Here is a 15,771-nt window from a genome sequence, read left to right on the forward strand (position 1 = left end):
GCGTGACGCCGCTCTAGGCAAAATCGAGTCTCTATTGTGCATTTTTCTCTACGACGGAGAAATGGCGCCGCTCTAGGCCTTGGCATCTCTATGGCGAAGGCCTCCGATACTTTCCACTATGGTTATTATTTTAGAATATAGCAGCTACGATGGAAAGATGAACCCCGCCACGACTTTATACGGCTGGGCAGAGAGGCCAGCACCGCTCTAGGCCACAGCCCCTTCTGCGGTCAAAGCCTCCGAAAGAAAAACCCACTTCTGCCTCGGACCGGAAATGGCCGTCTCTATGGCGACGGCGTCGGTGCGAGCGCGGCCCCGGCCCCGCCCGTTCCCCCGCCCGCGCCGGCAGGGGAGGAGCAGGATGCGGCTCGTCACTTCCGACTGCGGGCCCTTCGCGGCCGCCATCTTGCGGTGTGGGGGGACGCGGGGGGCCCGGGGGCCGCGGCGGGCCGCTCGATGGGAAGATGCAGCGCTCGGGGCCGGGCGGGGCGGGGCCTGGCGCCGTGCTGGGGGCGGGGCCGGGGCCGGGGCGCGCGCTGCTGAGGCGGGAGCTGCGGCTGCTCGAGTCCATCTTCCACCGCGGCCACGAGCGCTTCCGCATCGCCCGCGCCTGCCCGGACGAGCTGGGCTGCGAGTTCCTGCCCGGCCCGGGCGGCGGCGGGCCCGTCCGTATCCATGGCAACATCACGGTGAGGCGCCGCAGGGCGAGGGGAAGAAGGGGCGCGTGTAATTGGCTGGCGGCCCCCTCGCTCTCGCCTCGCGGGGGGCGGGGCGGGTCTGGCGGGGGCGGGGCCAGAAGAGGGCGACGGAGGGAGGCGGGGCCTGATGAAGCGCGGGGGCGATCGGGGTCGGGCCACAGCTCCTGTTGGCCCTGAGCATTGGCCCTGCTGGCTGGGCTGATGGGAGCCCTGAGCTAAGAATAAAAACCTGGGAAGGCCAGGAGGTTGTCAACGGAAGCAGAGATGCGCTTGCTGCCGTTGCCCTGCAGGTATGTTGGACTACACCTCCCAGCATCCCCCAGCCAGCCATGGTGGCCAGGGAGACTGGGTGGTGTAGTCCAATCTATCTGGAGCGCACCAGTTGGCAGAAGGCTACTTGTACACCAAGGGTAGGCAGCTTGTAGCCACTCTCTGGCCGACAGCTCAAATGACTCCTGGTCATGGGCTATGCTGGATGGGGCTGATGGGAGCTGTAGGCCAAACTTCTGGAGGACCCCAAGCTGACTGCCCCTGCTCTATACCTCCCCGCCCCTTGATTAAGACTGGGGACTCCAGACACCTGTGCAGGTCAAGGGGGAGGGCTGTCCCCCTGATTAGGATCTTTTACTGAGGGCATTTCACACTTCTAAGGCAGCATCTCCTGCTGGATCTCATCCCGTTAGGGAGGCAGGCTGGTTGAACTGGCCCTTTCATTTGGGTGTCATTACTGTTTTTGCCTGGCCAGAACGGACTGTGGCAGGAGGCTGCGAAGGTCAGCAGCTCTGCTGGGTCTGGTTACCCCTGCCAGACTCTGCCTCTCAGGCCCCTCTTCGTGCCCCCTTTCTCTAGGAGTCCTATCCAGCTGTCCCCCCAATATGGTCCGTGGAATCAGACGACCCCAACCTGGCGGCAATCCTGGAGAGGCTAGCCGACGTGAAGAAAGGCAACACGCTGGTGAGGCAGGGGAAGCCCTCCTGTGAGGGGAGTCTGTTGTGCTGCATGAAGCATGGAGCGGGCCCTCTAACCTTTGTTGTCTTCTTCTCCTTGGGAAGCTCCTGCAGCACCTGAAGCGGCTCATTTCAGACCTCTGCAAACTCTACAACCTTCCCCAGCATCCAGATGTCGAGATGCTGGACCAGCCTCTGCCTGCAGAGCAGGTAAAGCTCTCTGGCCTGGCCTCCCATGCCAAGCAACACCCCCATCCTGGATGCTGCTGGATGTGGTGGTGCAAGGTGCCTCATACCGAGTCAGCCCATTGGTCCATCCAGCTCCGAGTCAGCCCATTGGGCCTACACCCTAACCTGGCACCCTCTGGCTGTGTGGGACTACAAGCTCCATCAGCCCCAGCCAGCATGACCCATGGTTGCAGATGATGGGAGTTGCAGTGCAAAACATCTGGAGGGCAACATCTTGGGGGAGGATGGTCTACACCAACCAGCAGCAGCTTTTTGGGTTTGCAGGCAGGGCTCTTTCCCAGACTTGCCTGGAAGTTCCAGGGATTGAACTTGAGGTCTTCTGCAGGCCAAGCAGGGGCCCTTCCCCCTGTCAACATGCCCTCCTTGCAGCGCTGGCTATAGCACAGGCTGAATCTCCATTGCAGTTCACAGCTGATGCACCGGGGCTGTAAGCCAGTTTTAAAAACCAAGGAGGATGTTTTGTGAGGCTGCCAGATCCAAATGAGGCTCAAAGGTCACCCAATCAACTCCCCTGCCCCCCCGTATAGAATCCTTTGCTCATCCACTCACCATGGAATAACCCATATAATCTAGGCCTCAATCTCTGTATGAACCTTTGTGCCACTACAGCAGTTTAAGTGCCTAGCGTGCAAACAGGATTGCTCACATGCCCATTTATACCACTTGCAGTCCATCAACAACCAGAGAGAGAAATAGGACCACATCTTTTCCTATTCACAAATACCTCCCCGGCTGGTCACCTAGAGACAATTCTTAACTCACCACAGGTGAGCACCTATGGGTAAGCCTGCCCTTTTCAGATCTGCACCCACAGACATGTTTGCTTAATTTATTTTAGCATGCACTGGCCCTGCTGTTGTACCCAAGGGGTTCTCAATGTGGTTCAGCAGTGAAATTTTTTAATTGATAACCATAAAACCAGTAAAACAATAACCACAGTTTTTTAAACACACCCACAACAAACAACATAACCAGCAGAAGCAGAGTCATTGTTTGACTTAACATGTAAGGCAGCTTGCCTTTTTAGTAGTAAAGAATTGTCTCCAAGTGACTAGCCAGAGAAATACTTGTGAACTGGAAAAGATGTGGTTCTTTTCTCTGTCGGGCTGCTGGTGCTTTATCTGTTTATTTATTCGAAGTGTTTTTTGCCCTGCTCTTCAGCCGAAAAGGCTCCCAGAATGGCTTACATGATATCAGTATCAAACACAACAGCCTCTGCCTTCAGGCTTAAAAATATGACACAAAAGGAAAAAGGGATAGTGAGGGAAGAGGGGAGAAAGGGAACTCAGGCACCAGTTCTTAAACCTTACAAAACGCTTACGAAATAACCCGCTTGAATGGAAACAGTTTTACGAGCAGTGTGTACAGTCTGCCATGTTGTATTTGTGGTCAGAATGGTCAAGGCGGGGCGGGACTACAAAGCCTGAAGGACCACCCTGCAGTAAGCTTCTCTCACAAGCCATCAGGTGAGTGGCTGTTTACAAGCAAACTTTAGCGCAGGGTTCAAGGATGATGAGGGGATTCTAACCCATTAGTTCCTATCACTGTGGGCCTGGGGATGGTAGTTAACTCCGGATCAATCGTTTGGTTCCCTTGTGGAATACCATCTTGATGACACCAGCAGGGTTGCCAGCTGCTGCCGCCTCTCCCTTGGAGAACGGCAGGCAAAGCAGGGGAGAGGAAGAGTGGGGCCGGACCTATGCTCTATTGCTGCTTCTGCGCTCTTAAGGCGGCAGCTGTTGTCTCTGAGTGAGCACCTTGTCTCCTCCTCTGCAGGACAGCACTTAAGGGGATAGGTAACTTGTGGCCCTCCAGATGTTTTCAGCCCTCGGCAGCATAGCCAGTGGAGAGGGATGCTGAGTGTTCTGGCCTTCCAGATGTTTTGGCGTACAAGTTGCCCACCGCTGACTGAAGCTGATAGTCCTTTGGAAGATGTGGGATCTCTCAGTAGTTAATTGTGACTGCCGTCCTCTTTTGTTCCATAGAGCACACAGGAAGAAGTGTCCTCCGAAGAGGAAGATGAGGAGATGCCAGAGGTACGGGGCCCATTTAAACTACTCCCCCGCCCCCTCAAAGGTGGAGCTCCCGTCTCCCACCTCATGTCTACTGAGCCTCAAGGCGACAGCCATTCCTCCCCCTTCAGAAATTCCACAGCCGGCACAGCTCAGTTCCAAGACTGAGAAAATGAGCTCATTTTCTCCTCTCATCCCCCAAGGACACGGAAGAGCTCGACCACTATGAGATGAAGGAGGAAGAGCCGGCCGAAGGAAAAAAGGCGGAAGACGATGGCATTGGCAAGGAGAACCTCGCTATCCTCGAGAAAATTAAAAAGAACCAGAGGCAAGATTACTTAAATGTACGTGTCACCTGGCGGGAGGGCGAGGTGGGGGGGGAGGGGGCTTGTGGAGTGGAAAGGAAGGCCTGAACATCAAAGCCTGCCTTTCCCTTTGGCATCAGGACCGGGTGGGGCTCCCCCAAGGACCCGGTGCTTGTCAGGGGTGCTTCTATGGATGCAGAACAGCTGTTGGATCCTTCTCACTTGAGATTAGGAGAGAGGAGGAACTGCCCTGGAGTATCTGGGATTCTGAATTCTTCCTGACGTTGCAGGAGGGATCTATGCTGCAGAAGGAGACGGAAATTGGATCCTTCCCCACAGAAATGGGGGTAGGGCTAACTCACCACGACCACCACTGAGTTTTGGAAACTCCCAGATTCATTTTCGACTGCCCAGCCAGCTTTTGCCATTTATTGGTTGATGTAGAGTTAAGAGTGTTGGACTGGGACGACTTGGATTCCAGTCCCCACTCAGGTCATGAAGCTCACTGGGTGACTTTGGGCCCGTCCCTGACTCTCAGCCTAACCTACCTCACAAGGTTGTTGTGAGGATAAAATTAGGAGGAGGACCATGTAAGCTGCCTTGGGTTATGTCAAGGGCTCCTTGGAGGCCTCTCTCAGTCTAATCCAGTAGCCAAGTCCAGACACAGACAAAGGGATTCTTTTCAAAGCTTTATTCCTCTTTTACAACTTAACAACTCTACTGTTAGCAACTAGATATGAGCAGCAGAGTACCTATGCCCTAAGTTGGAACAGTTGGTCCCCGTTTGAAAGGGAATCACTGGCAGACCCCTGAACTTATGGGCTAGGGAGAGTCCCTCCCCTTTTCCCTTGGATCTTCTGGGCGCAACCGTTGTTTGCGCGCCATCCGGGCACTACGCCTCCTTTCCGCGCCCTCCATTTGGCGCCGCTCCCTGCGTCGGCGTCGCGCGTCCAGCAAGTCTGCTTCCCGCACTCTCTCACTCCCAGGACTGCTATCTAAGCTAGGAATGTTGGTGGGAGGAATCTCCGTCAGCTGTTCGCCCTGGGAAAGAGGAGCGCGCTCCTCTCCCAGGAGTGGCTGCTCTTCCTCAGAATCAGAACTACTCTGGGATTCTATGGGCTCAATGTCGATCCTGACAGGTTCCTTACAAGAGCAGGGAAAGGCGAGATGTAATCTTATCCTCTGTACATTGCTTAGATATTTGCTTTATGTAAGCGATTCATAAATAACTTTTAAATAAAGGAATGCTTCGAATGGGATAAACAGAATGGATGGCAGTCAGTGTTAAAAGGACGAACAAGAAACATCAAGAAGCAGGAGTTCACCCTGCCCTGATCACCCCACAGCGGGTGGCCTGGCTCTCACAGGCAGGGGGTGCAAGATGTCTCTCTGCAGGGCACACAGACACATTGCCCCAGAGCCAGGCCCTTGAAATATACACGCCCTCCCTCCCAGACACCCCATACCCATCTTAATAACAGCCATTTTGTTGCTAAAAATAATAAGACTTGAAATGACTGTGTCCATCAGGTGTGGTCTGCTCTGCACCATATTTAAGACAATTATATGCTTAGTTTTTAAAAAGTTTGCTACCATCCTATTCTGCAAGCTGAAGGTTTTCTTTTTATATTACATTATCTATTTAAAGATTGCAGTTAATAGAAAGCATACAAGAAAAATTACTTTAGCCCCCTCCCCTCACCAAATGAAAACGTCTGTGCTCAGCTTCTGAAAGGTGCTTAGAGCTTACTCGGGCGTGCAGTTTTGGCGTGGAACATTCAACATGTCCAGAATGCATGTTGTGGCAAGGCGATAACTTGGTCTGAAGAGATCCTGACTCCCAAATCTCCCTGCGTGAGGAATAACTAGACACCTTCTCCCTAGCATGTTGCTTTTATGCATGCAAGGAGATTTGGACGGGGCGTGTGTGTGTGCTGCAGACTAGCAACTTTTCCTTCACTCTCCCCGATACCTGTTGCAATCTGCCTGCTTTCCTGCCTGCTAGAAACTTGTATCTTGGGTGGGTTAAGATCATCACAACCGTCCTGCAGGATCAGACACGCAATCCATCTAGTCTAGTATGCTCCTTCCTACGGTGGCCAACCAGATGCTGTCAGGAAGCCCACAAACAAGGTGTGAAGGTGGCAACACCCTTCCCCTGCTGCCCCTCCAGGTTATTTGGTGGTATGCTGCTTCTGAATTGGGAGTTTTCACTTCTCTGTCTTGCCTGACAGTCACTGGTAGACCTTCTCCGACTCCACAAATTGGTCTAAGTGCCACTGAAGCGAGTAGCTGTCGCCACACCTTGTAGCAGCCGATTTCACACATCAATTCTGTGTAGCTTGAAAAAGTCGCTTCTGTTTGGCCCCCTTTTGACTCTGCTGCCAGTTCGTTTCATTGAACGCCCCCCCTCTCAAAGTTCTCATATGACGAAAGGAAGACAGGCTTGTCTCTAGCCACGCCATACGTAATGGGCACGGGGCTGAGCTGTCCGTTTTGCTAGCGAGGCGGGCGTAACGACAAGATTCCTCCTCGCTCTCTCTCTCAGGGGGCAGTGTCTGGGTCTGTGCAGGCCACCGACCGGCTAATGAAGGAGCTCAGGGATATTTACCGATCGGCAAGTTTCAAGGGGGGTAAGTATCTGGCCCAGGGGTGTGGGCGCTTGAGGCGAGGAGCCAGGCGGTTGCTGTCATGGGTCAGAGCGGCTGGGGGGAGATCGCAGGCCAAGGCTGCCTGATTGGTGGTCTGTGACTCCCTATCTTCTGCAAGGCTGACCCCATTCCTTGTCTCTTCCTGCAGGAAACTATGCAGTTGAACTAGTGAATGACAGCCTGTATGACTGGAATGTCAAACTCCTGAAGTAAGGGCCTGACTGGTCGTGCGTGCCATTGTATGTGTGTATTTACATAAGCGTGCATGCTACGTTGTATCCCAAGAACCACCACAAAACCAGGGCAGAAATGGAGAAGTAACAAGGCGCCTGGACTAAAGATAGGCAGCTGGAAGATTAAGCAACAACGACTTTTCTCACCCCTTTTAGGCTACTGATATGCGGAGGGCTCAGTAACCAGGAACAGACTTTTAGGTGAAAGGACTGTGAGCTCTGTTTAGTTACAAATCCCTCGGAATTTGCTCAGAGGCAGGCTGTTCTTTAATTTCAAGACCTGGATTGCACATAACTAACCCAGGGTTTACTTAACCCAGGGTTTGTTGCCCTACCCAAGGTTTGCCTGGCAGACAATAGAACCAACAGTGGTTTGTTTCCTCAGTCCCCGATGGTTTCCCTCCCTCCTCCTCTCTTTTCCGCCTTGCATCCCAAATGCCTTTGCGGCGCTCTAGTACTGCCACGTAGAACGTCTAGGTATTTCTGACCGTTCTTGCCCACCACTTCTGTCACCTGGTGAAACAACTCATGAACAACCCACAGGTCTGGGTTCGCACATAACAACAAGCCATGGTTGAAACAACCCAGAGTTCACAAACAACAACCCCAAACAAAACAAAACTTCTCTGGGTTATTTGTGGTTAACCAGGGTTTAGCACGGCCACTTCACAGATCACAACGTGGAATCCAACGAGGCACAGCCTGTGTTAGTGTCATATGTGAACCAGTTCAGAGGCAAGCTATCTCTGGCTGCATTAGCACATGACTCTAAGCCACGGTTCACATTAACCGCGGTTTGTTGCTTCTGTGTCAACCCGACCTAAATGCCTTCTGCCACCTAGCTCCGGCTGGTGGATCTTACTGGTTCTAGTACAATACAAAGTAGGTTTGACCAACTTGAACCCTGGCCAGCCAGGTCTAGAGAGCCTTTGCAGTTGTTGTTTGGGCAATGAGCTCAGTCTTCTGACTACTAGGCCTTCTCTCTTTTTCAGGGTGGATGAGGACAGTGCCTTGCACAGTGATCTACAGATCCTCAAAGAGAAAGAGGGGACAGACTTCATCCTCCTCAACTTTACATTTAAGGTCAGGCTGGCGGGGAGGGGCAGCAGGAGGCGGCAGCGAGCGGGTAAAAGGAAGGGAAAAGCAGTGTGCTCAGCTTTGCTCTTTTCTTTTCAGGACAACTTCCCCTTCGACCCGCCCTTCGTAAGGGTCGTGTCTCCTGTACTGTCGGGAGGGTAAGTGTCCGATCCCCATATCTGGTTTCGCCACAGTCTGCCTGGTTTGGCTACCCCAGCTCAGTTTCTGAGCTGGGGGCTTAGCACCATCTTGAAAGACTTGCCCTCTGTTCCCAAGTGTGTGGAGATTGGCCCTGCTGGAGTTGCCAAGGAAAGGCACTCTGCATAGGCTCAGAGGCAGGTTGTTCATCACTACTTTACAGTGCAGCCAAAGTATGAGCTTGTTGGTTGAAGGCAGGAAATTCACACACCCACATGCACACACACACCCAATCCATCTCCTGCTTTCTTAATTACATTTATATACTTTGTTTCTGTCGTTGTACTCATGGCAGCTGACAATTTAACAGAATGGCCTGCATTCTAATAGACACGATACAAAAGTGAAAAGGGAGATGGGAAGGAAAGAAAAGACCAAGGTGGAAAAGGTGGGTTCTGAGGAGGGATTTGAGGGGGGGTGGCGGTAGTAGCACATTGGTATTCCAGGCGTAAGATACAGCAAAACAGAAAAGGCAGAGGAGTTTGAGGGAGCAGGAGACCTGAGTAGCTGAGGGTGGTGGAGAGGGCGGAGCAGAGGTCACAACCAAGAAAGGACAGAAAGACCTGGTTTGCACAACACGCCAGGCTCGCTGTGGGCTGTTTAACCCCCGATAAGGTGCGGCACGTGCCAGGCGCCATGTTGAGTATGCAGTCCCCGATTGGAGGGTGGCCGTGTTGTGCAAACCCAACCACCATGGGTTATTTGAGGGTTAAACAACCATCGCATCACCCTGCTACAAACCATGGGGTGAGCCAGCCTGTCATGCAAAGCGGACCAGAGAGAAAGAGGAGGGGGACAAGGCACTTTTAAAGGTTAAGACAAGGCATCTGTGCTGCTGGGAAGGAAGCTGAAAGGTGCCTTCCTCCCTCGCCCGGTGAAGGGACGTGCCTGGGGATCAAGCTGCAGCAACTCCTTCCAGACATGTTGGGAAGGGCATGCTTGCTCTCTCCTGGACAGATCGTCTTAGTGGGGATGATCCATCATAGCCAGATAGGGTGGGACGGGGAACAGCCAGAGGGCTGCAATTGCACGGCAGAGGATTGAGAAGGAACTAAGTCAGCTGCTCTCCTTTTAGGAGAATTCCCCCCACCCAGAATTTTTGGGTTAACATAAGTGTGCGTTTTCTCTCTTCCCCCTGCCCCTGGCCTTTCCTCCAAGGTACGTCCTGGGTGGAGGAGCCATTTGTATGGAACTTCTGACGAAGCAGGTGAGCGAGGGCGTGTTGGGAGCAGGCTGCAAGTCCCGCTTTTGGTGCACTGGGCTGGGCTTTGGCGACCTCCCTCTCGCAGGAATTATTCCCCCCACCCTTTCTCTTTCTTGCCTTCTGCCCTTCCAGGGCTGGAGCAGCGCTTATTCAGTGGAGTCCGTGATCATGCAGATCAGTGCCACACTGGTGAAAGGCAAAGCCAGGGTCCAGTTTGGCGCCAACAAAGTAAGTTGGGGCAAGTGTCAGGGTGACCTCCCAGCCTCTACTCCTGCTGCAGAGAATCACGTATCTGCCGTTCCAAGCTCTGGCGAAGCTGAAACCCTCTGCTCGGAGCTATTCTTGCAGAAGTTCCACACCTCCATCAGTTTGGGTGGGATTGGATTTCAAGAGGTTTTTTTCCAGAACGTTTTTTAATCGGTTTGCTCATGAGACTACTACAGATTGGTAGGCATGTGCAGTCCTTGCGTTGGCCCCCTACTCTTTGTGTGTGTGGCTGTTCACACAACATGCTTACCCACACTCAGTGGCTGAGTGTAGCTTGTTTGTTCAGCTGTGGGTTAGCGTGTTGTCTGAACTCGGGACATTTTCTGCAGGGTGGCTTGTTAACCACCCTGAACAACCCAACAACAAACCATGGCTTCTCAAGCTGGCTTGTTTGAGAAAAATAAGCCACACTGCATGGTTAACAAGCCACCCTACAGAAAATGTCCTGGGTTCAGACAACACGTTAACCCATGGTACAAACAACCCATGTTAGCATGTTGTGTGAACACCCCCTTGTGTGTGTGTCTATTTTTCTTTTAAGTATTTATATGCTACCTTTCAAAATCAACGTGTTCCCAAGGTAGCTTACAAGGGGTCAGAACAGCATTTTAAAACCAATATCTAAGCATTGTAAAACTAAAACAAGCTGCTTAAAACTAAAATAATTCCTGCTCCAGGCGAAAAAAATGTTACGATTTAAAAGGGAGGGCAGTAACTGTTTAAAGATACAGCCTGCTCTTTTGACCAAAGGCAGATGGGAAAAGCTGGATTCCAAAGCTGTCAGAGAAGCCCTTTTTGGCTGGTAATGGGGGAGGGACCTGGGTTCCAAATCGTTAAGGGTTTTGCGTGCCAAAAACAAGGAGTTAAGTTGGGCTCAGTAGCTCGCAGGCAGCGCTTTCAGGACAGATACAGTATGTTCCCTTCTAGCTGCTCTTGCCAGCGAATAGCTCATGCTTATTCAGTGCCCTTACGGTTTGCGTAACGTGAGAACAGGGCTCTGGTGAATTACCCTCCTGTTTGGGGGTGGAACGTTTGCTTTCGGGGGGGGGGTGGCTAGGGTGGGGGGTGTCGTGGTGTTTCTATGGGCCACTCCCAGTATTTAAACTAAGGTTACTGCACCTTGGCAGTTGGGGTGGTGGTAGTAGTAGGAGACAGAGGAGGAACTTCCTGAGCTTTTAAAAGATGACCCATTCTTTCCCTGCAGAACCAGTACAGCCTGACAAGAGCGCAGCAGTCCTACAAGTCCCTGGTCCAGATCCACGAGAAGAATGGTAAGGACTAGTATCTTGGAGCACGTGGGTTGGAATTCGATGGGCAGACGTTCAGAGAGCCTCTCTGGCAGTCTGAAATCCATTTGCAAGGAAAGGGAGAGTGAAACGGAAGAAAAAAGGAGCAAGGCACCACACCTGGAAGCTGGGTTTTGAGGGGCAGAGGCTTGTTTTAGGGGTGGGGTGGGGAGACTTGCTTGGTGAGTTAATAGACTTGCCCTTTCTACGGCTTATTCTGCTGTGTAGGTCCTGGAACTGGGGCAGGGTGTCAGATAGTAATTGATTCCACCACTGAGCTTGCCCCATTCCTTCTACCCCTGCTATGCGGGTCAAATCCTGCCTTACCAGAGCTTGTAGTCTGGCCAGTCCAAGGCTCAGGAGATGCAGGACAGCAGTCCAGCAGGGAGGTGGTGGGAGCATAGCTGGATTTTGATGTTGCTTCAGCAACTGTTCGGCTCCAACTGAGCAGCTTTATAGTCCCTGTTGCTGCCCCACCCCTTCCTGGGCGGCCCCAATCCGGAGTACTTAAGGGTGCCGTCTTCCTCATGAGTAGGATTCAAGGGGAGTTGGCCCTGTGCGGGCACTGCGCCTCTCACTCTGAGCCTGCACTTCAACATGCTGCCGCCTCTGCTCCAGCAGTGATCCTGGTGGGATTCAAGTATGGGGAAGAGACCGGGGGCGGGGCGGGGGGTGTCAGTACCTCCAAACCGACATCCTGGGCCTGGCTGGTCACAAAACACCCATTCCCAAGGAGGCAGACTGGTGAGACCAGAGGAACAGTCCCTTGCCTAGAACCTGAGAGCGAGGCAGAGGCGGGGAGGTCAGCTCCAAAACACAAAACCCCTCTTTGGAACCCAAAGAAGTGTGGCTCTGGAGGGCAGCACTTGGCTGGTCAGCCTCCCAGTGGAAAGAAAAAATCATAACAAAATAAACATCAGGAGGGGCAGGGAGCCTCGCAGACGAGGGGTCTGCAAGCACATGGGCGCCCACAGGCATGACATCGGAGACCCAGGACAGTTTCGTACGTGCAGCTTTGCTCCATTCACCCTTTGCGTCGGCAACCCGTGTGTCCCCGCCCTGCTCCTTCCTCATCCTCACATTTACTCTCACTCTTAGGCTGGTACACGCCTCCCAAGGAAGACGGCTAGCGCAGAGACAGCCCACCAGGCAGCCACGGACCAATCTCGGCTTCCCTGCCGAATGCTGCACTCGGAACCGTCAAGGACGCCGCCTCGTCGCCTCCCCACCCCTGGGACAAGGACTCCCACCACCCGTTTTGTGAGACTATTTCGAGCGGCTCCCGCCAGACTTTTACAGAATTATAAAACTGTCGCAAGCAGCCAGGCCGCCATCTTCGGGCCTCGCTTGGACCTGGGCTGGCAGGGTACCTGGCAGCCAGCCACTCTTATTAAACCACACACATACACACACACACACACACACAGAGAAACGAAACTCTCGATTCTCTTGTATCGCTGGAAGCTTCCGGCTCTGCTGCAGCCCAGAGCACCTCCGCCTCTCCCTCTGCTACGGATTTAATTTATTTTCTTATTTTCATGTACACTGCTTTTTTTTGTTCTTTTGGTTACAGTGTATGATGGATGTGTATGGGGAAAAATGTATCTTTGGAGAACAATTACATTTGTTAATTTGAAGGGGGACTGGTCTTACCTCTGTAAAGTGAGTAGCAACTAGCTGTGGTGGGGGTGTTCAACCAAGTTACCCCCACCATACACACGTACCTGCCCCAGCTGTTAAATCCTTCCCCCACTGTTTCTTAGCACTCTTGTCCTCCATACCCCACTTCCCTGCTAGAAAAAGGAAGATGCGAGTTGTCAGTGGGATGAGCAGGCTTAACATTCATGAAGCGTATCCTAGTTGCTGCCACTGTATCAGTGGAACTGTGTTCTTTGTGTCATATCCCCCCCCCCCAATATTAACCCTGCCCTGAAACAGAACTATTCCAGATCAAGTAGCTTCCCACATGCTCATTTGGTACCAACAGGGATCAAAGTAGTACACTGTAGTTCCCTTTTTGCCTGGCTCTCCTCCTGTCAAACCTAATCATGAGGTCTAGAAACTTGGGGGGGGGGGGAGGCGCTACAGTCTTAAGCATTCCAAGGCTATTGATTTCCTGGAGCTTCATACTGACTGTTGATTTTTTTGTACCTGCTTGGCACGCACAAGACCCTGACAGTGCCTGTGTTGTGTGTATATATTTTCCTTTTTAAAAACAGTACTGACAGGCTAGTCGTGGAAAGGGCTGCTTATCATAGCCTGCTGTGTTGTAATTTAACTCATTTCTTATGGGCAGTTTTCCAGAAATAGAAGTAGGTTCAGCACACGCACAACCTGTGCCAAAATTCACCCACCTAAACTTGTGCCAGGCTAAAATTTCAAGAAATTCCTCTCCCTCTAGAAACAGACCAGAGTAGCAATCAAATTCATAAGCTCCCAAAGTTCTCTTTCAATGATCTAGCACTTATTTTAAAATTAGCAGATTTTTAAGAGGAGCTTTCCCATCTACCAGCAGGGGACATCTGAACTTGGGGAAAAGGCAGGCACATTCAGGGAGAATGCAATTTTATGGCCATTTCTACCAGCCATGGGGAAATGCAACAGCATAAACACCTTGGCGAGCGAGTTAAAGGCTCACAGCATTGGAAAGAGGAAGAGATCAAGCCGAGCATCTCTTCCTCAACACAGTATATACTTCCAGATTATTATTTTTTAAAGAAAGCAAACTGCCATATTCTAGGTTTAATAAACTTAATTGTAGAAGTGACGTGGAAGAACATGTTCCCCCTCCAAAACAAAGAATGTATCCAGAATGCAAAGTTAAATATTTCATTCCTCCTCCTCACATACATAACACAATCTGTTTGACAACACAGACTGCAGTGGGGGGAAAACAGAAACTGCCTTGTAGAAATTGCTGTGTCTTTAAACAAACATGTTTATAAACCCTACTGCAGGAGTGGGGAGTATGGTCTTCCAGATGTTTTGGGTACCCAACAGCCACCATGGCCAATGGTCAGGGACCAGTTGGGGCCTTCCAGATGTCCAAGACTGCAGGCCCCCACCCCTGTCCTGGATCAAAAACAGGCAAAATGGAGCACCCACCTCCATGAAATCTCTTAAGATGCCTTGTTAAACGAGTATCTTCAGGAAAGTGATTCTAAACCGTTAAGAGGCAAAGACAAATTAATAGGGGGGTTGGGCAGGAGGGGAGGGGAATCAGATAATCTTAGGCAAAGCATCTGTAGGTTTACATGTCTCCATCAAAACCCTTTTAACACAAAATCCCCGCCAGCCCCCCAAGCCCAGAACAGCCATCGAGTTGCTCATCAGCTTGGAATGAGCAGCTTCCCTCTGGGATTCGTTACAGAACTTTCTCCTAGTCCACTTTGGGAACAAACTTCAAAATGTGAGGCTGTAAAAGATATCAAGAAAGAGAATTTTATTTACAATTTTAGGACGCTCTCTTCCCCACCTACCCCCACCCCAGTTCGCCTGCTCCAGCTCATAAAGGGATGCCTGCATCGCAGTGTTTTTAAAGGAACTGTGTATATTGTCCAATGCCGTTGAGTTTTCAGCAATAATCCAACAGCTTGAAAGATTCTGGCGCTTGGGGGAAGGGGGGGGAATGAAGGTAAACTAGACCTTAAGACTGCAAATACAAGGTCTGAAAGAAAGGATTGGCAATGCTTGCAGAAGTCTATGTCAAGATGAACAGGAACACAGGCGGATAAAGTTTCAACTCCCTGTTTATGTTTCTCATGTCAAGCAGACAGAAAATTAAAGTGCCCCAACAGTGTTAGGATTACATAGATGCTCATTTTGCAAATGTTTTGACTGCACAACTTGCCTTTTTTAGCAATAATTAAGATTTAAACACGCAAACGCCGATAGAGCAATCTCCAACTTGCATGGAGCCTCAGAGCATGCATGCAGAGGAGATGGTGTTTTTGCATCCAGTAATTCCCAAACCTGCTGTGTGAAAGCAAATTCAAATGCTCTGACAAGCCCAGAAGAGACTGCGTGCAACATCCCTGCATGATATGCTGACCCTCCCTCTACTGGGAAGTGGATATTTTGAAAATTGCACGTTTGGAACGGCCGCCCCTGCCAAAAGACTTTGCAAAATTGCCCTTTGTGGAAGAATTCTGCCCATTATGTCTCTGCGAGAGTCACAGGCCATGTTTCCACTCAACAAAAAGCCAGAATCCTAGCTCGCGCTTTTGCCCTCCAGATGTTTTGGGCAACTCCGTCAGTCCCAGACAGCATGGCCAATGGTCAGGGATGCTGGAAGCTGCAGTCCAGAAGCTCTGGAGAGCAAGAGGTTGGGGGAAAGCTTGTTTTGCACAACATCCAAACCAGGGGATGATCCTGGCTTATTACTCCAGAACAAGCCAGGATTTGGAAACTCAAGAACAAATCTGGTTTGTAATCCTGGCTTGTTGAGGACGCAACAAGCCAGGAGCCCTAGTTTGGACGACAGGCAAAACAGACCCTCCCAGGTTGGTTTCATAGTCACGCTAGGGGGGTGAGGGGCGCAGAATGGGAGCGCCTCTCATTCATGATAAACCAGGATGCTCCAGCATCCTGGCTTACCATTCCATGTGGGCACAGCCACAATTCAGGAGATTACGTCCTTTCAAA

At 51.5% G+C, this 15,771-nt stretch overlaps 2 protein-coding genes across 6 annotated transcripts in view; one reads left to right on the forward strand and one right to left on the reverse strand.

Moving 5' to 3' along the window:
* Positions 1–375: 375 nt before the first annotated feature.
* On the forward strand, positions 376–12,764 carry UBE2Q1 (ubiquitin conjugating enzyme E2 Q1). Of its 4 annotated transcripts, XM_084824801.1 has the most exons (13): positions 376–689; positions 1,548–1,652; positions 1,751–1,855; positions 3,880–3,930; positions 4,110–4,250; positions 6,760–6,844; positions 7,011–7,071; positions 8,088–8,178; positions 8,272–8,330; positions 9,529–9,577; positions 9,707–9,802; positions 11,046–11,112; positions 12,226–12,764. In XM_084824801.1, the coding sequence occupies exons 1-13, from the start codon at positions 465–467 to the stop codon at positions 12,255–12,257; spliced, it is 1,167 nt and encodes a 388-aa protein (XP_084680927.1). In that variant the 5' UTR covers positions 376–464; the 3' UTR covers positions 12,258–12,764. The 4 variants fall into 4 exon arrangements, with proteins under 4 accessions (XP_084680927.1, XP_084680926.1, XP_084680929.1 ...); XM_084824800.1 differs by having other exon boundaries at positions 9,529–9,802; XM_084824803.1 differs by lacking the exons at positions 1,548–1,652; positions 1,751–1,855.
* Positions 12,581–15,771, reverse strand: part of TDRD10 (tudor domain containing 10) — a 31,398-nt gene continuing 28,207 nt past the window's right edge. Inside the window, exon 13 of one of the 2 annotated variants that reach the window (XM_084824804.1) lies at positions 12,581–14,542. In XM_084824804.1, coding sequence (XP_084680930.1) covers positions 14,507–14,542 — 36 coding nt within the window. In that variant the 3' untranslated portion in view covers positions 12,581–14,506. The remainder of the gene's footprint in view (positions 14,543–15,771) is intronic. The other variant, XM_084824805.1, reaches the window with a different exon arrangement.

The sequence above is a fragment of the Heloderma suspectum genome, chromosome 17, assembly GCF_057233095.1.
Source record: "Heloderma suspectum isolate Gila_16-S chromosome 17, 16-S_ref, whole genome shotgun sequence".
Lineage (NCBI taxonomy): Eukaryota > Metazoa > Chordata > Lepidosauria > Squamata > Helodermatidae > Heloderma > Heloderma suspectum.